The sequence below is a fragment of the Rattus norvegicus genome, chromosome 2 (assembly GCF_021556685.1).
Source record: "Rattus norvegicus strain SHRSP/BbbUtx chromosome 2, alternate assembly SHRSP_T2T, whole genome shotgun sequence".
Taxonomy (NCBI): domain Eukaryota; kingdom Metazoa; phylum Chordata; class Mammalia; order Rodentia; family Muridae; genus Rattus; species Rattus norvegicus.
In genome coordinates, this window is record NC_141535.1 from 94,018,827 (window position 1) to 94,038,156 (window position 19,330).

Consider the following 19,330-nt stretch of genomic DNA (forward strand, 5'->3'; position numbering starts at 1 on the left):
GAGGATTTATACATAAACTGTTTGCTTTACCCAAAGGAAAGATTACTTACCAAAAAATCTATGCTAGTGACCAAAATAGAAGCCCAAGAATGAAGATCTTTTTCAGCCGGTGAGCTGATGTCTAGGGAAGTCTCTGGGAGAGCAGGCTGAAAGCTTTGTCTGTCGGTGAGCTTTATGTGCTCTTGTGGGGTAGAAGTCGAACCCCAGAATATGGAGAGCTCTGTGGTACTTTGATGTCTTCTAGGAAGTCTTGAGATCAGTGTTAACTGTCTCTTACTGAAGAGAAGCTACTGTTATTGCTAAGGAGTGCTGTGGAGTTTGTAATAACTTAGAGTCATCAAATGGCTGATAGATTTAGAAACCGGCCTGTTCCAGCCTAGAAACAAATACCTAAAGAAGGATGGCCAGTGGGGCCCTTCAGGGCTTGCTTGTGTGTGTGTGTGTGTGTGTGTGTGTGTGTGTGTGTGTGTGTGTGTGTGTGTACATACACACGTGTGTGTGCACCCACAACACTTTTGAGGGGAGGTGATGGACACTCAGTCAGGACTCCTAAAGACCCACGCTCCAATCCTGGTTTTCTGCTGTTACCTCTGATTAGCATCTCTTTCCTGAGCCTTGCCGCCACGTGGAGCCAGGAAGGCACAGCCTCATAGCTTTTCCAGTGTTAGGGGAGGGCAGGCCTGTCTTATGATGATGTCTCATAATGATTCTGATGCATTTGGCTCATAAGAGGCTCAAAAAGTAAATTCCTTTGGAATAACTTTGACATCTCCCTCCCACCTCAAAAAGCAGATCACTGTTCACAGTGCCAAGACAATGAACTGTCAGGAAGCTTTATTTATCAGACAGTGTGGTGATCTTCTCATGTCGGGCCACGGTATACTAACCTGTTTCTGTCTCTCTTTATCGCTGCCTCTCAGTATCCGCTCCATTCAGCATTCGATTAGCATGCCTGCTATGAGGTAAAGTATGTCTTTACAAGGTGCTCCCTGCTGTTTCTTTTTTGGATGTTTAACCCAAGCCACTGAGTAGAGAAGTAAAAGTCCACCTCTAACACGCTGTGTGTTCAACACTGTTGAGTTTGCAGTTAGTGTTCTTCAGTGTTGGGATAAATTCATGAGATCCAAAATGCAAAATTCTTTTTTTTCTTAAAGAATTACTATTTCAATTTCACTTTATAAAATCTTTACCTGAAAGCAGTTGAGTTGGGAAGCATAATGCCAGTGCAGAATGAAACTTCCCTTGTGGTCCGGGGTTATTGTGGCTCTTTGTCTGTGTTAGCTTTGGCTACAACCCCCTCACCTCCCAGCCCCCACCCCCACTCTGCCCCTGCCACCCCAAGTGGCCTTTAGAGCCAGCTGCCATCAGTGGGCCTCTAGCAGAGCCTAACTGTATTATCCTTGGCTTGGACTTGAGTCTAGTCGGAATCACCCAGAAGGGTAGCCTCAGTGCTGCATGCTGAACTCACCCCTAGGATTTCTGAATCCATAACAGATGTGGGGCCTGAGAATTCATTTTCCTAGGGAGCTGAGAGCTGCACCTGGCCTGGGTGGGGGTTGGGTGGGGATGGGCACATGGGAACAACCGTTGCCCATGTTCTACTCTGCGCTCTTTTATCTTTGTAACAGGGTGGGTATTTAAGATCCCATGGGTGAGAGACAAAGGCCCAAAGTGTGGAGGAAACGTAAGATTCCGAGCTCTCTGATCTCTTTTGGTCCTTTTCTTCTCTGACTATGGTCCGTGGAATTGAGGTCCTGGTAAGGGAACCTCACACAGTTTGCTTGTCCGGATGATGTGGTGTGTGCTCACACCTTGCAAGATGAGTTGCTAAACCAGAGTTCTAAAGCACAGGGCCTGGGTCCAGGGCATCTCCTGGTGGCATTTCCTTGCATTCTGATGCATTGTTAGGGAAGGGAATGACGGAGCTGGTCTTGCCTAGCTTCTTTCTTTCTGTACATGTCTGTAGGACAGCATCCCTCATATCTCAGAGTAGCCATCTTCATGAACATAAAAGCAGACAGCTCAGAAGCTGGTCTGCCATGGTAAGTGTACATGCTGACCCCTGTGCACGCACATCCGGAGAAGTTCCTGCCTGCCCTATGGCTGATTGTGAACAGCAGCAGTGAGAAATGCGGACTTTTTCACAGTCTTTGTAATTTTACTTGTTTTCTCTGTCTTCATAGAAACTCTCCAACTTTCAAGTCATTCGAAGAAAAAGTTGAAAACTTAAAGGCAAGTAAAGGGGTGAATGATCTGACGACACACTGGTGCCTTAGGTTTCTCTGCTGTGCGCTACGGACATCAAGCTATAGTGAACTTTAAGATTCGTACTCTGCGTTTCCCTAATGGACACTGCACGTTTTCATAGGGTATTGTTGCTTTTGAGCATGTGTTGTAGCATGCTACACAGGGAATGGATAACTTAAAATAACAGTTCTTCAGACCTTTGCTTTATTTCAAATAGTCTTATAGCTGTACAAAATTTGCTCTAGCTTTTTTTTTTTGTCTAGAAAGCACAAAATATTGAAAAGTTAGATTTTCCACACAGTCTGAGCTGTTATGCTTTGAAACCCACCCAAACATTTTCCTTTGCTATTGAATATTGTGCGTCTTTGTTGTATATGATGTGTGTTTACATATGCCTTATGTTGGCCACTATATCTTTAATTTTTGGATAATTAATTCTGTTACCGCATTGATTTCATGAATGTCATGAAGTCGTCACTGTCATTTTACTATTTTTAAGGATGTTTATTTATTGTTCAGCAGTTTCACACATTATAAAATATATCTTGATCCTACCCACGCCCGTTAGTCCCTCCATTGGAGGCGCACATCCTTTCATAACGATTAGCTTTATAAGTTGCATTATTTCCAAGGTGATTATAAAATCATCAACTCTGGGAATTGGGAATGGTGGCTCATGCATGTAATCCCAGTACTTGGAGGCTGAGGCATGAGGATTGCCCAGAGTGTGATGCTAGCCTGGGCTACAGAGTGATATCCTGTCACAAAAACACCCAGACCAAAAACCAAACAAAACCAAGCAAACGAAAACTTTAGCAGCTCTTAGAATCACAAATGATATCCAAGTGATGGAGCTCCTGGTGTTCTATTCTGTAGTACTTGTGTGTAGCCCATGTGATCATTTCTTTATCTGATAGTCCTGATAATGATATAGGTATAGTTGGGTATAGTGGGTATAGTTGGAACAGATTAGTTGTTGTTGTTATTATTATTATTATTATTATTATTATTATTATTATTATTATTTTACATAAATGAGCCTGTTGGGCAAGGTGATAAGTTCAAGGCCAGCCTTGGCTACAGAGTCAGACCATATTCAAGAAAATACATTTTAAAACTCATATTTAGTTTAGTCTTTCAGAATATTGGAAGGGTCACTTATTCTTAAAAGTATCTTCTATTAGGAAGGCAGGGTGTGCTTACTGAGAGATAAAAATCCAGTGGGAGAAGGCCCGTGTGCTCATGAAAATAGGTTGGGAGTTCCTTTCTGCAGAGGCAGTTAACGTTGTTTCATGATGTCTTTTTCTGCTTCACACTTTCTAAAAAGTCTAAAGTAGGAGGAGCCAAGCCTGCTGGTGGCGACTTTGGAGAAGTCCTGAATTCCACAGCGAACGCTACCAGTACCACAACCACGGAGCCACCTCCAGAACAGACGACAGAGAGCCCCTGAGCTGCCGACCTGTGTCCTGCTGCCCACTGCCAGGTGCTGCGAGAGCCAAGCACATCTTGACAACGCTCACGACTGCAGATTTCTACCAGATGTGCTTTCATTTAGCTTTACTTATTTCTTTGACCAAATAGTTTGTGAATGAAACCAAGTGAAACCACCTTCCCCTCCACTCCAGGGAAACGCCCGTTAGCTTGCGGAAGGCCCTTTGTAAAGGAGACAGCACCGTAGCCTCTGGTAGTCCCTGCAGGCAACCACTGTGCTCTTTCAAATCACTTTCCATCTGGAGTCTACGTTGATCTTTCTTTGCTATGCTTTGAATCATTCTTTTTGGATCTCTGTACACTTAATCAATTTCTAACGAATACTGTCCTTTTCTAAATTCTGGTTATTAAAAGTCTTGGAATTATTTCATTACTTTCAAAGGAGAGACTACTAGCTACATCTTTTTTTTTTCTTTTGGATAAACAGTTATAAGAGGACCATATCTTGGGTTTCTGAAGACACCAGAGTAAAGTAGACAGGTGTGTGTGCATGTCAGTAGTTCTGTAAGTGCACAACATGCAGACACTCAAACTGCCACTGTCGTGAGTGTGGGCACCCACCCCCACCCCCTTGGTAACTGTCACTTGTAGCTGGGTCTACTTCAGTGTATCGGTTATTTATTATACCATTCTTATGCATTTTTTACAAGATTAAAATTTAATTTTAGGTAAATTAACAGAATAACATTGTGAGTCAAGTGTGTGATATTACAGTAAGTTGGAGTGTTCCCATACTCTCACTGATAATTCTGAAAGTCTAAAAAGTCTTTAGGTCTGTACAACTATAGAAATCCCACAAGGCTATACAACTACAGAAATGCTAAAATAATTCACCTTAGGGGAAACTACTCCCTCCATTAACTCCATTTAACACCCTCCAGGAAGCACAGACAGTTGTATGAGAAATGCAACTTGAATGTTTTTTATACTGAGGTGGTGTTGATAACTCGGAAGGCTGTGACGCGCTGACACGGATGAGCTGCTCATGCTGTACTTCTCGGTGTGTTTGTGACTGTGAACTGCACTGTAGACATTGTTCCCACTTTGAGAACTGTCGGGCTTGTGAATCGAAGCTTCCAGATGTCTCTGCTGAGTTCCTCTATTAGCTGTGGTTACTACTGACCCACTACCGTTTCCTTTGCTGTGTGTGTTTATGGCCTGTGAGGTTGTGTCTGTTCTCTATTGTGCTGGTTTTACCCTTGTTCATGCCAAATGTTAATTGCCAAGCTTGGAGTGACCTAAAGCATTTCTTAAAAGCATGACTAGATTTAACTGAGGATAAGGTTTCTGCAAACCAGAATCGAAAAGCCACAGTGACAGTTGTTACAAAATGACATGCTGCCATCCCTGATTGCTCCTTGGATGCAATGGAAACTATGCTCTATTATATGTGAAAATCTTAATAAAGTCTGAGTCTCAGTAGTATAGGTTTCAATATTTATTAAGTGGACAGTGGTCTGGACAAAGCTTGTATTCTGAAATCAACTGGTATTCTGGAAGCATTTCCCTAGAGCACTGGAACTGTAGAGATCTGTCTATAGAGAAATATTGTGATTATTCAATACAATGATTTTTCTACCAATTAGTCTTTTTTTTTCCCCCTTCTTCCCAACATCTTGTTAACAGATTGTTTCCTGGCTGCCTACCCCGTATTTGTAACCAGGCAAAAACAGAGGAAGATGGCAGTTTTTCTTTTTAAAGGAATCTTCATATTTTGTAAAGAGACTTTTCATATCAGGATAAAGGGGTATGAGCGTCGCGGAGGGAGGGGAAGGAATGTACAAAGAAATTCGGGGATGAGCATGAAAGGAACTCTTCCCACACTTCATCTAGAAACTCAATCTACTGGAAGGTGCTCTGTCTCACCAAAGACGTTACAGAATGAAGGACTAACTCAGAAAAGTAAGTGGGAGTTTTAGGATATTCGCATACATCTGGAATATTTGTTGGAGATTCACTGTAAGTTCACAGATACGAGGAAATGAGAAGCAGCTATTAACAGAAATGTTACAGAGAGGTGGGGGCCTCCGACTGGGCTTTGCGCTGTAGGCTTGTAGGCTGGGAGAACAGCAAAAGAGAAAGCTCAGGTATTCATGAAATCTCAGCTGTTTAAGGCATAAACGTAACGGACGAGCTCTGAGGCCTTACACAAGCAGTGCTCCCTAACTTGAGGGTCGGTGGGACATTAGCAAGAATTCTTAATAGTTTAGAACCCGGGAAATGAATAAAAAAGAGAACTCATCACCTGCAAGCTGATCTCAGCAACCGTTTTTTTGGAATACAGCAAAGGTTTGAACTCTTACTGGATCTTTTTAATTAAGGTACGCACTATTTTCTGTGACGTGTCCGAAAGCAATAAAAACTATAATTTGGGTACGGATTCTTTTTTATGTATTGCCCCTCTTTCAGGAAAGGGTGAGTCAGTCGTCTTTGCAACTTCTCCCAAACTCTTTAGATCCTGACATGAAAAACAGCAAAGTGAAGCAACAAACTCAGCCAGCCAGCCAGCCAGCAGCCAGCAGCCAGCAGCCAGCAGCCAGCAGCCAGCCAGCAGCCAGCCAGCGGGCAGCTGCATTGAATCCTGTCAGCCAAAGTGTGCTGGAGGAGACACAGTGTGACGTGACTGTCAGGATCCTGTGTTCCTTAGATTTTTTTCTTTTAAATTAAGACATGTCATTATGTTCGTATGTAAGGGTTATGTGCATTGAGCATAGGTGCCTCTGGCAGAGACAAAGGTTGTCCCGGAGCTGGAGTTATGTCAGGTGTGTGTGTTGGGAATTGAACCTGGTCATTCTAGAGAGTATAGTAGTATGGAGTTTGAACTGATGAGCCATCTCTCCAGGTCTTTTTGAATAGTTAAGACCAGCTGACAGGCCGGATTTTTTTCCCATAGCGAAGAGACATCTGACCAGAGATTAGTCCTTGGTTTTAGTGTCTGTCCTATTCTACTTGGATTGATGATTAAAAAGAACAGATAATACAAGACAGTGCCACTTAAAAAAAAAAAGTACTCTGTAGCTGTCTTCAGACACACCAGAAGAGGGCGTTAGATCTTATTACAGAGGGCTGTGGCCACCATGTGGTTGCTAGGAATTGAACTCAGGACCTCTGGAAGAGCAGTCAGTGCTCTTAACCACTGAGCCATCTCTCCAGCCCCAAGAGCTATTTAATATGAAGGTTTTAGTAACACCCTTTAGCACACTGGTGGTCTTGGGGGTGGCGTTAGGTGTGTGTAGTGCTGCTGATGCCACAACTTGGTAGATGAGGGCAATGGGTGGGATCAGGGCTTTGAAGTATGTTTTATTCATTTTCCTTGCTAACTGCCATGAACACTTTTACAGTAGATATTAACAACTTGAAGTGTTTTAATGGAGCTAGTAGGAAGACACACAGGAGCAGCGGTATTGCCACTCCAGTTAGTATATGCCTGTTGGTGCTTGCATAGGCAAAACTGCAGATACATCCCTCCTGTTACTCACTTGTTTTTTCTTTTTTTATTTCATTCATTCATTCATTCATTCATTCATTTTTGAGGCAGTCTCATATAGTTCAAGCTGCCTTCCATCTTGCTATGTAGCCAAGGGTGACCTTGAAGCTCTGACCATCCCACCTCCATCCACCAGACACAGATCACACGCATGCTCCACCACACGCTTTGTTTTTGAGACAGGATCCCATTACTCAGCTCAGGTTGACCCCTAGCTCAAAGTCCCCATCTCCTCACTACTTCAGTTTGAAAAATAAGTATCTTAAAGGATTGCATACCTTTTAATTCTATGCATTGACTTTCCCCCTTAACTCCTCCCTGATTTGCTTCTACCTCCCTACCTCCAACAGCAAACTTTTTGTTTAGCAAAATCATAGTTTTTGGCCAGATCTCCAGGAACCAGATTGGTTTCACCTCCTGTGGAGCAGGTCTTAAAAGTCTAAGAAGTATTTGATTACCCACATGACATGCATGCCAGCATTGCCCCGCTGGCCATGTTTGCTATGGCGGTTATTCGAGTTCACAGGGTTACAGCTAGGTAAAGCTGATGATTCCTGTCTGTCAGCAGCCTGCACGGCACAGTTCTAGTACATAGAGCTAGCATGGCCAGTGCCAACTTGATTTCTCCATAGTCTAGGGTCAGTGTGTGTAGTTTCACTGCCGTGTCCCAGTAGGCAGACAAGAGCAGGGACAGTCATCTCTATTGGGCCAGGTGTCTCCAGGAAAACCCTGACCGTCAATTTGAGGGGAGGTGTCCCAAACTTGGCATTAGGCTTTTTATTGGCAACCCAGGGCTTCTCAGATGAGCTCACTCCACTGTGTAGAGAAATTCCAATGAAAATGGTTTACTGTGAGTACCCACTCTTCTCCTTCCTCCCTCCTCCTCCTCCCTCCTCTTCCTCCTCCTCCTCCTCCTCTTCCTCCTCCTCCTCCTCTTCACTTTAGTATTTTTGAGACAGGATTTTGTTGTTATAGCCTTGGCTGTCCTCGAACTCTCTGTAGATCAGGCTGGCCTCAAACTCAGAGGCATCCCCCTGCCTCTTCCTCTTGAGGGCTTGGACTCAGGTTGTACATCACCACTGCCCTATGCATCCTCACTTTTCTAATCTCTCATTTGATGCTTTAAGTAAATTGGGGGCTTCAAGATGAGACTGAGACTCTAAACAGCCTGTCAACAGGAAGACTGAGAGTGTACAGTAACAAACCCCACCCCTATAGCGCTGCCAGCCTTTCAGGGTTATCCACCAGCTCAGGCAACATGAATATAACATGTCTGTTGGATTTAAAGGTAGGGCCTCATTTGTTCAGTACATCCAGATGCACAGGGACTTATGCAGAAGACGGAACCTAGGGCCTTGCCATGCTGGACAAGCACTTGAAGTGATACAATATTAAGTTTGCAAAGCAGTTCTTTAAACTTGGCACCGGTGGTCAGCTTGCTTTCCTAAGTAGGAAAACCAAATCAGCACTGGGTACAGGATTGCCCAAGATGAAAGTTCCTGACTTGGGGCTGCTGAGGGCTCTTAAATGTCACTGGTTATGCTCTACAATTTGCCACACTGTTTTCAAAAGGAGCTGAATGTAGTGATAGCCATAGATGGACATTTTCGACGAGAATCCACTTAACTGTCAGCAGAAATGGGTTTACGTGTGCAGTGTGAGATCTCACCTGGAGTGGAATCTACCTCAGGCTCCTACTGAAAGTAATGGTGAGTGTTAAGTGATGCATAAAATTATGCACCATTCCATGATCAGAATATACCTTCGGGATCAACATATGTCAAAGACATAAAAGAGGTTCTGTCCTGGCTGTGGTAGTGACAGTGCTTGTAATGTCCCACCATTCAGGGAGAAGCAGGTGTTGAAGGTCACCCTCAACTAACTACTTAGTGAGCACAAAGGATATTTTTGTGACACCTGCCCTCAGATTTAGTAATTTGTAGGTTGATTATTAGGGGTCCACCTAAAAGTCAAACACTTTTGCAACTATGGTGTTAGGTTTGATTCTGAAGTGGATGGACAAATTATGGGGATTTATACTGGGGAGAAACAAACAATAAATATCAAGTATTTGGGGATGGGGTATGGAAGTGCTACGCCTGGGCATATTCTGAGGATTAATTCATGGGAAATGATGGTAGTTAGCCAGGATAAAACTTCTGTTGGGTTTTGTAATGCAGGTGACTGGCAACAGAAGTGGCCCAGGACAGACCTACCACCAGTTTTATGAACGACTTTGTGCCGATTTGCAAAGGCAATATTCTTCCTTCCTGGAGTTTACAAAATTGGAGGGCGAACACAAAGAATGATTTCAAATCTCAAGCATGACACTTTCGAAAGTGCTGAATAATAAAGGCACCGGAGGTGCTTTAGAGCTTGGGGCTTCCAACTCCAGTAGGATAACCAAGGAGACCTCTGAAGACCGTGGGGTACAGCAGCTGCAGTGTCACTGCTTCCCATGCGAGGCATGCGCTCTCTCCATGGCGTCCGTGGGAGAGCGGTCAATTAGGCATTAATCTACGGGCCTCGCAGGCTCGCCCAGTATTAGGGCAGTAGGCGGGGCTCTCTTCGGCCCGCCCCCTGACCGGCCAGCGTGCGGAAGAGGTCAGAGGTCGTGCAGGCGTCATGGCGGCGCTGTGTGGGTCACACGCCGGGACTGTTGGGAGCCGTTTCCTGAGAGCGCTTGTCTTCTCCAAGCCTTTGCGAAATGCAAGTACGGAGAGTGGCGCCGAGAATGCGATCCACGATTCCTCCGCTCCTCGGGCGCGCTCAGGAGGCTTCGCGAGCGCTCTGGAGCGACACTCGGAGCTGCAGCGGAAGGCGGAGCTCGGGCTGGTGAGCAGGCCTCGCGGCGCCACGTCCGGAAACGGGACCAAGCGTGGGGAGGAGCTAAGCCCAGGACACTAGGAGGAGCCAGCATGGTGGGGCAGAAGCTGTCAGTGTTGGGGAGGGGCTAAGGCTGCGACACTAGGGAGGGGCCAGCATGGTGGGGGGATAAATTTGGTCCTTGTTGACATGGGCTATGCCAGTGACTTAGGGATGGAGAGAGGAGGGACTGGAGCGGCGGGTGTAACAGCTTCCTACCCTTGACCTGCAGCAGAGCGTGTGATTAATGTTTTCTTTCTTTTTCACGGCATTTACGGCCGTGTGGGTTCTTTCTGCAAACTCTTGTGCGACATTATGAGCAAAGTATCCAGCGGGTTTGTGGGGCAACCCACAAGATTTGGAGGAAAACAGCTCTAGGGCTTAATTCTGCCTTAAGGAGCTGAGGTCTGAAGCTCCCGGCCTGTCACAAACATCTTAATTGAATGCATAGGTAAAGTGACAGTTAAAGCTATTGTGAACTGGGTGTATGATTTAAACTGTCAGTATTTCACGTTCCTTTACTGAAAATGATCTTTTATTAAAAAAAAAGTTTTCTTTTCCATTTGTGTAAAGCATTATTTGTAAAATAGGGTAAAAACGTTTAGCTACATGAAGTAGTGCAAATAGACAATAAGGATTAAAAATTATGAGATTCCATTATGCATGAAGTTAGGTTATATAAGAAAAAAACCTGAATTTCCTGTGTTTTACTGAACAGTACACATGTAGATATTTCAGGATGGTAGGGTCATTTTAGTTTTGAGTGCCAAAACTTTTCTTTGATCCAATGATGGGAAGGACCTCAGGACATAATTTTGTGATTTTTGCCACATGCAGTGGCTTAAAACAATTTTTTTTTTTACTTATAGGACAATAGGAATTCTTTTTTTAATACTAAAACAAAATAGAAGACGATAACAAAAACTTAAAACATTAGAATTGGACAAAACAAACAGAACGAAAAGAGCCCAAGAGAAGGCACTTGTACACATACTCAGGAATCACATAAAAACACTCAACTGGGGGTTGGGGATTTAGCTCAGTGGTAGAGGGCTTGCTTAGCAAGCGCAAGGCCCTGGGTTCGGTCCCCAGCTCTGGGAAAAAAAAAAAAAAAGAACAACAACAAAAAAACAAAACAAAACAAAAAAAAACCCAAAAACAAAAAACCACTCAACTGGAAGCCATGATCTACTTTAGAGGACCTGGTGTAGACCTGGTGCAGGCCCTGTGAATGCTTTTTCCAGGTCTGTGAACTTTGCTCATGTTACTTAGATAGCCTTGTTCTCTTCCATCCCCTCTAGCTCTTACAGCATTTCTACCTCCTTTTCCCCTGGGCTCACACTGAGGGGAGGGGTATGATGGAGACATCCCTGTTAGGGCAGGATATTCCACCTCTGAATAATGTCTAGTGAGGGTCTCTGCATTTGTTCGCATCTGTTTCAGGAGGAAGCTTCTCTGATGATGGCTGAGCAGGCACTGATCTATGAGCATAGCAGAATGCTATGGAACGATTTTATTGGTACATTGTTTTTCTTTTTTAAGAGCAGTAGTATTTTGGATTTACTCTAGGCCCCCAGGCTATCTAGCCTCAAGGGCTTGGCCACTCAAGTAGTGTTTGCTATGGGTTTCATCTTGTGGAGTGGGCCTTAAGTCAAAGCAGATATTGGTTGGTTACTCCACAAGCTTTGTAATACAGCGTATCTTGCAGACAGAACACCATTTTAGATCAGAGGGTTTGTGGCTGGGTTGGTGTTTACATTTCTCATTTAGTAGCCTATAGACTAAGGGGTGAAGCTGCTATTCAGGCACCAGCTCGACCTCTCCATGTTCAATAAGTTGTTATGTGTTGTCTTCAACAGTGCGGCCTTGCTGTCAGTTTGTGGAGAGCAGCCTACGGTCTTGGCATCAGCTTACGTTGCTTGAGGATTCTCATGGATGTAACATCATCCTGTGACTGGAAGCTTCATTTTGTGACAAGACATAGCCAGTTGGGACTCTGTCTCCCTCATTATAAGTCAGTTTCAATTAGGTCACCTTTTCATATATGTGTATGTTTTAGGAAGCTTCTGATATACTAGATTCTCATATTACCTCTCAAATGACCCTTAATTTTAGCTCTCTCTTCCTAGATTCCCTCCCTTGGCCTCTTCTTTTCTCCTGCTCCCTACTCAATCCTCCTGTGTCCCACCCATCCATCTATGGCCATCTCTTCCATTTCCCTTTCCTAGGTAGACCTCTCTGTCCCCTCTGGTCCTTTACTCTATGCCTAACCTCTGTGTTCTACAGATCGTTGCTTAGTTATCATTGACTTAACATCTGATACCCCCTTATCAGCAAATACATACCGTATTTCTCTCTCTGGCTTTGGGGTACTCAGCTAGGATGATTTTCCTAGTTCCATCCAGTTACTTGCAGGTTTTTTTTTTTTGTTTTGTTTTTTGTTTTTTGTTTTAAACAGCTGAGTAGTACCCTATTGTGTAAATGTATCACATTTTCTTTATTCATTCTTCTGTTGAAGGACATCTAATTTCTGCTATTATGAATAGAGTAGCAACAAACATGGTTGAACAAGTCCTTGGATAATGGATATGCTTAAGAGTGATGTAGCTGGGTCTTGAGGTAGATGGGTTCCCATCTCCCGAGTGACTGCCACACTATGATTTCCATTGTGGCTGCACAATAGGAACTCTAACAGTGTCCGTCTCACTGGTCTAAACGACGGGATACTGAAAAGTTTCCATTCCTTAAGTTTTGGGGAGTTCCTTTCCTCCCTTTCCTCCAGTGCTCCCTGTTGTGGGGACACAGTGTTCTTCACTCAGGAGCCACTTCTACCCTCTTCAGAGCCGACAGTGATAACTGAGTCCTCAGGCTCACTTCCTCTGATGACCTCGCATCTGCTCCCCTCTTTTTATTTTGAGTTCTGTTGGGATTAATTAGGACCACCCAGGTAAGCCAGAATAACCTCCCTATTTTAAAGACAGCTTATTGGAAATCTTAATCCTGTCTGTGGGTTTCACATAGTCAGTAGCATCAGTTGAATGAGGGAAAGATCTTAGATATGAAAAAGTGAGTGTGTTTCCCTTTGCTTCTGAATACTGTTCTGACCAGGGTGTTCTGTTTTCTCAGCAGAGCAAGGTGTGTCCTGGAGTCCCAGGACACTTCCTTTGCTCTGACCAGCTCACACTGCATGGTTGTGAAATTCCTTGTTGATAGTTCTTGGGAATCCTGGTTTAGTTGTAGTCAGTGCCTTGGGGAGGAGGGCATCAGGAGGCTGGGCTGTAATCTCTGCTTTGGACGGTCTCTGCTTCACAGCAACTAGATGGGCACTGCAGTTGAGTCATTGTAATGCTGGGCCCTCTGATGACACAGAATTAGGTAGGTGGCTTTCAGTGATACTTTCAGAATTGTCTTTAAGTGGAGTGTCAGTGCTTTATTAGTGAGAAGCTTATTTAACCACGGGGTTTATCATGTGTCAAATACACGCTCCGGTTGAGGTTATGGATAGCAGGGACTATGGAGGTGGAGGAAGACCCATATGGGATGGCACCATCTCAGTCTCATTGTAAGTGCCGTAAAGCTGCACTGCACAGTCCCCGGGGAGTCTTCTCGTGCTGCGGATTAAACCCACAGCCTCGGACTTGTGCTCGGATGTATAGCATAGCAACAGCTGTTTCTTTAATTCTTTCTTTCTTTCTCTCCTTTCTTCCTTTCTTCCTTTCTTCCTTTCCTTTCTTTCTTTCTTTCTTTCTTTCTTTTTTTCCTTCTTCTTTCTTTCTTTCTTTCTTTCTTTCTTTCTTTCTTTCTTTCTTTCCTTCTTTCCTTCTTTCCTTCTTTCCTTCTTTCCTTCTTTCTTTTTTTTTCTGAGACAGGGTCCCCAGTATCAAGTGAGACTGGCCTCACATTTGTGATTCTCCTACCTCTCATGTGTTGCTCGTCATGACTGGGTTTGTGTTATAATGAAAACATGTAAATGATCTTTTAAAGAGTCACCTGGTAGAGGGCACGTGTTGCTAAGCCTGCTGACCTGGGGAGAATTGATTCCTGAAAACTGTTCTCTGACCTCCCCATATCCCTTGTGGCATGCTCCCTACTCCCCAGATAAGTATGTCTATGCCATGGCTACAGGCTGAAGTGTACAATTCAGTGAGACAGTAAAATCAAGTTTTTCACCGGAGAAATAGAAAACCCAAAACAACAAAGATATCATGCATGTGTCTAACCTTAACTTACAAGCACTGGTAATTTTCATATGGTAGTTTGTATCACGTAAGTATACTTTAGAATAAAGGTTTTCATGGCTTCCCTCCAATATAATGAGCTTTTAAGAGGGTCTTTTTCTCTCTTGTTCTGGTTTGATCTCAGTATTGAGCACATTGTGCAGTCCATGATAGGTATTTGGTAAATATTTGCTGTCTTATTTACTTGCTTTCCTCCGTGCTGTGACCAAGTACCTGACAACAAGCAGTGTAAGGAAGAAAGGATTTCTTTCTATCCATGGTTTGTGGGTATAGCACAATTGTCAGTGAGGGCCTGTCTGGGCATCAGGGACTGGAAGCAGCTGGTTACATGTGCCTGGAACCAGAAAGCAGAGGGAGATGAGTGACATTGTCAGCTCTCCTTCTCATTTCCCCCTTTCCTTCTGAAAGGGAGTGGGGTAGTGCCACACATATTCAGGGTAAGGCTTTCTCCTGTGAGTCTCTCTGGAAGCACCCTCACATATGGGAGATGTGTCTCTTCCATGACTCCATGGTCTAGTTGGGTTGATAGTGGAGACTAAGTATCAAGTTTACCACTGGATGTACAGATAAGTAGTACACAGTCACACAGGGACTTGAGTTGTCACAAACCAGTTACACAAATAGGATAGGTTGGGCTGTTAGTTAAATGTGCTTGTCCATAATAGTAATTGAACAAAAATGATGTGAGAGTAGCTAGGAAGCTCAAAATACCCCACTAGTTTTAAATTTAGTATTCGCTGGAAGTTTTGCTATATTCCTTTTTTATATTTGTGGTGAGGAGTGCAAATGGTTGTTAGGAATTGACAGGGATTTAGTTTGTGAGTAAAGTCACGTCACTTTTTGGAGTTTATGGGTTTAATTAATTGAAGAGTACCCTGAAATTAGAAAATGAATAAGTACTGTGTGATCAGGCTTTTGCTAGGCAAGTGCTCTACCACTGAGCTAAATCCCCAACCCCGATCAGGCTTTTGAAAGAGTTTATTTACAAAGTATAAAAGTAACATTGATTTAAAAAGCACAGGAAGGTATTATGTGAAATAAAAATCATTTTCAAGGATGGAAAAGAGTTTTTAAATGTATGCCTCTTGAATTTTATGTATGAATTTGTGTATACAGACATACACACAAATATAAACTATATACATAATATCATATATCGTTAAAAACACAGTTGGTTATAGATATAGTTTGCAGTTACATCACTGTAAAAGAATATACTCCTTGCTTTCAGAAAGTCTTGGCCTAAATTCTTGGTTTTGCCTTGTTTACTAGGTATATTTTAAAATTTTAAAAATATTTTTATGTGTATGTTTGCATGTTCATGTGGTGCCTAAGGAGACCAGATGATGGTATTGGGTTCTCTGGGACTGGAGTGTGGACGGTTGTGTGCCGCTATGTAGGTGCTAGGAATTGAACCCACTTAATTTGAAGAATAGCTACTGTTCTTAATGCCCTATTCTCTTCTAGCCTCTTCTAGCTGTGTTTCTTTGAAAAACTACTGCATATCTGTTTTCTCTTTTTCCTTTTGTTATAAAAGAAAGCTGAGTCATGAGATTATTGCAGGGTTTAATAATTCATTATTTAAAGTACTTGAAAATAGCCCCTGCCAGTAAACAGTGTAGTTTAGTTGCCACTAATAATTGCTATATTTACCTAAGTATAACTTGGAGTATTTTCCTTATCGTTTCCTTATTCATATGTTCAGTGTATACACAGTATTAACAATTCTGCTCATGTTTATATTATGGCCAAGACATAATTTATTTAACTAGAAAAGGCCTGCCTTCTAAATGTTCGGGTTGTTGCTGTCATGTTTCCCTGATAAAGATGATGCTACAGTGGGTGTTTGTAGCTTTGTGCTTATGAAAGCAGGTACAGAGGGTGTCCTTTGGGAGAAAGCCTCACAGAGCTCACATGACAGTTCTGCTCTGCCTATCCAGACGACCTCCCAGCTGTGGTCTTCCTACTGCCTCATCCCTTTTCATCCATGTGCATTTGCTCTCACTGCTCTGCACTGCTGGGGTGGAGCTCAGGGCCTCACTCAGGCCTGTGTGATGCCTGCTGCTGACCTGGATCCTCAGCCCACCAGTGCAGTTCCCTGATGCTGGGTGACTGAACCAAACTTTAGGAGTGGGGACTGGGATTGTGACTCCTTATCCCCGACTTTAAGTCAAAATTGCTGATGTTTTATTTTTTACTTGATAAATGAGCTATAAGATATAGTTGTAGTCACAAAAATTACATTTAGTACACATATTGGGGTTTATGTAAGAGTTCATTTGTAAGATGGCTTATGCTTGATTTTGTTTGAAGATGAACATTGCTGCTTCCTAAATGAGCTGGTTCCCGTGCTCTTCCCCGAGATGGATTTCCCATGTGCCAGTTCACGTAGAGACTCACCCTTGTGATCATATGGCCTTTGTGATCCTACCAGCCATATGAAACACCTTTGAATGGCCTGGGCTTTGCTTCTCCACTGCCTTTATGGTATGCTGACCACTCTGTAGTGTCATGAAGTCATTTCTGAGCCCATTTTGTCTTACTTTGTAGTTATGACTCTTGGAAAGCCAGGCTAGGTTTCACTCGTCCTTTTTGTCCCACTGCAGAATGCCATATGTGTGTGTGAGTAGGAATATATGTTGATTTAAATTGTAATAAAACTTAGGTTTGTCCCACGCGCGACTTTCCGCCGGCAAGAAGCACTCGAGACATAGAAATTCTTGCTATGAGTGATACTTTATTCCTAGCTCATGGAGAAGCCCTGTGCGCCGGCCAGGCGCGCCTATTTAACCCTCGAGCACGCATCCACACCTGATTGGTTGCTTACTCATGATCTCATCAGGCACGCCCCGGAATGGGCAAAGACCTGGCAGGAAGGCACTCTTGCACATGCGCACAGTTAACTACCTGAAAGGGGGGCCAGCTGGCGCAGCGAAGGCTGGCGCCATCTTGACTGACTTGGCCTTCCACGTGGGGCGCAGTGGAAGCCAGCGCCATCTAGTGGTCGCGCATGTTATTGCGGCCCTCTACATCTCACCCTTATAATTATATAATTTTATAGCAGAAATGATCACCCTATCGCGTGCAATGAGGAAACCTCAGCGATGTGCAAGGGCTGATCAAAGGAACACTGAGTCTCAATCCCAGTGCAAATGGACCCACAGGTCCATGGGGTGCAAGAGCAGAGAACTCAGATACAGAGAGTATCCCTCTCCTCCCAGTGCAATGGACCCACAGATCCATGGGGTGCAGGAGCAGGGAACTCAGGTACAGAGTAAATCCTGAACAAGATAACCAAATTCTAGGTGAGGCCCTTTGTACAATGGCCACAAGTGCTTGAGTGATAACGGCCTTATCACGTTACTGTTGAGATCTGAGTTTGTAAACCAACCATAGTATGAACACTGATCCACAGCATAGGGCTGCACCAGACAGAGCCACTCCCGATAAGTAGTGGGCACCTCATTTGGTCCTCCTCAGCTGTTGCCACCAAGAGCCGTGGTCAAGCCACTCCTATAATGAAATTTAGAATTTCCAATTGTTAGTAACTACTCCAGAAAGTTCACCCACTGTGCTTGCCTAACAATAGATTGGGGGAGGGTAACTCCAGACACTGCAGACACAATGGCTGCAGCAGAAATGGCTGCTACAATAGCAGCGAAAATGCCAAGGTCTTTCCCAGGACAGTTCAGGATCGGTCATTCTTCTCCCGAACAATCAGCAGGCAATGGAACCATGTCTGAGATCTGCAAAACCAGGGCAGAGTTCCCCAGTCCACAGCAGCTTCCAGCAAGCAGCAGTGCACAGAGGGTCAGCGCGCGGGCCGTGATGGGACAGGACACAATGACTGCAGCAATGCCAGAATTTCTGTGATGACAAAAGATGAGGGGGAATCCTCCATCTTCCTCTCAGGGCAGAGGAATGACTCCAGGGACCCGAACCACGAGAGCTGAATCTTCATGCTCCCAGGATCAGCATGTCTCACCAGACACTCAGGCAGCTGGCACATTCCTGCAGCATCCTGTAGAAAAAACACAAACATTCCCTCTTCCCCATATAAAATATCTGGACAGGAACATGTCAATAAGTGGATCTCTCTATTTCACCTAGGCAGAAGTATGCCTAGTTGTAGGGTGCCATAAACTTTGGCATCCAAATTTTTAAAATTGAAATAAAAGGAGCATTATTTAGCGTACAGGGATAACTCCCCCTTTTTATTTATAAAGATATTGTTAAAATATTATTTATTAAGATAAGTCCTCGAGGATTAAATTGAGGACACTGAGCACTTGTATTTATAAATTGACTTTATACCAAATTATTGTCTCCAGCATTATTGTTTTGGATATATAAAGAATGAGATTTTTTGACTAATTGTTCTTATGTAAGGCCTATAATCTGCCTGGTATTATTGTCCTCCCTTGTTAAGGAGCCCAGGCAATCCAGTTTGAGTTTTTAAATGTCCTATAAAGGAACAGTATTTAGTGCTCTTAACCACTAAGCCATTTCTCTAGCACCTCACAAACTTTATTTACCTAAACATAAGCATTAATTAGAAATGTCAAATCTTGTAAACAAGGTCCAGATTTAGCCTTATTTAGAAATCCCTGAGTTGGCAGGGTGAGGCTGGGCATTGAAAGTAAGCAAAAGGAGTCTTCCTCTTTTCGTGAGGGTGTGTTATCAACTCCATTACCATTTTTAAAGAGCTGGGTCTATGGTTTTGTTTAGTTGTCTGAGCCAGAGCACTGAAAGGACAGTGAGTTATCAGACAATTTACACTGAAATCACTCACTGATTTTAAGTAGAAAACCTGTCTCCAATAAAGCATTAAGTAATAGAAATCAATTGTAAACCACAAACCACACAATGACTATCAGTATATGAAGTGAAAGCTTGATTTTTAACATTTAAAAACAGTGGCTACAGCACGTAATTTAATAGTCTGTGTTGAAGCAGGGGAAACTCAAGAGAATAAACAAGTGATCCAATCATACCTGTAGCC

The 19,330-nt window shown here is 43.5% G+C and overlaps 2 protein-coding genes across 11 annotated transcripts in view; both read left to right on the forward strand.

The window, feature by feature from the left end:
* The window catches only part of Tpd52 (tumor protein D52), a gene marked incomplete at its 5' end in the record, with an annotated part of 81,286 nt that extends 75,168 nt beyond the window's left edge, over positions 1 to 6,118 (forward strand). For 4 of the 9 annotated variants that reach the window (NM_001429762.1, NM_001429764.1, NM_001401808.2 and 1 more), the window contains 2 exon segments: positions 2,184 to 2,232; positions 3,575 to 6,118. In NM_001429762.1, coding sequence (NP_001416691.1) covers positions 2,184 to 2,232; positions 3,575 to 3,697 — 172 coding nt within the window. In that variant the 3' untranslated portion in view covers positions 3,698 to 6,118. 9 annotated transcript variants of the gene reach the window in all.
* Positions 6,119 to 9,832: 3,714 nt separating this feature from the next.
* Positions 9,833 to 19,330, forward strand: part of Mrps28 (mitochondrial ribosomal protein S28) — a 130,611-nt gene continuing 121,113 nt past the window's right edge. The window contains exons 1-3 of one of the 2 annotated variants that reach the window (XM_087634371.1): positions 9,833 to 10,060; positions 11,534 to 11,609; positions 11,950 to 14,399. In XM_087634371.1, the coding sequence (XP_087490497.1) occupies positions 9,851 to 10,060; positions 11,534 to 11,609; positions 11,950 to 12,044 (381 nt within the window). In that variant the 5' untranslated portion in view covers positions 9,833 to 9,850 and the 3' untranslated portion in view covers positions 12,045 to 14,399. Of the gene's footprint in view, positions 10,061 to 11,533; positions 11,610 to 11,949; positions 14,400 to 19,330 lie in introns of those variants that run through there. The other variant, NM_001412947.1, reaches the window with a different exon arrangement.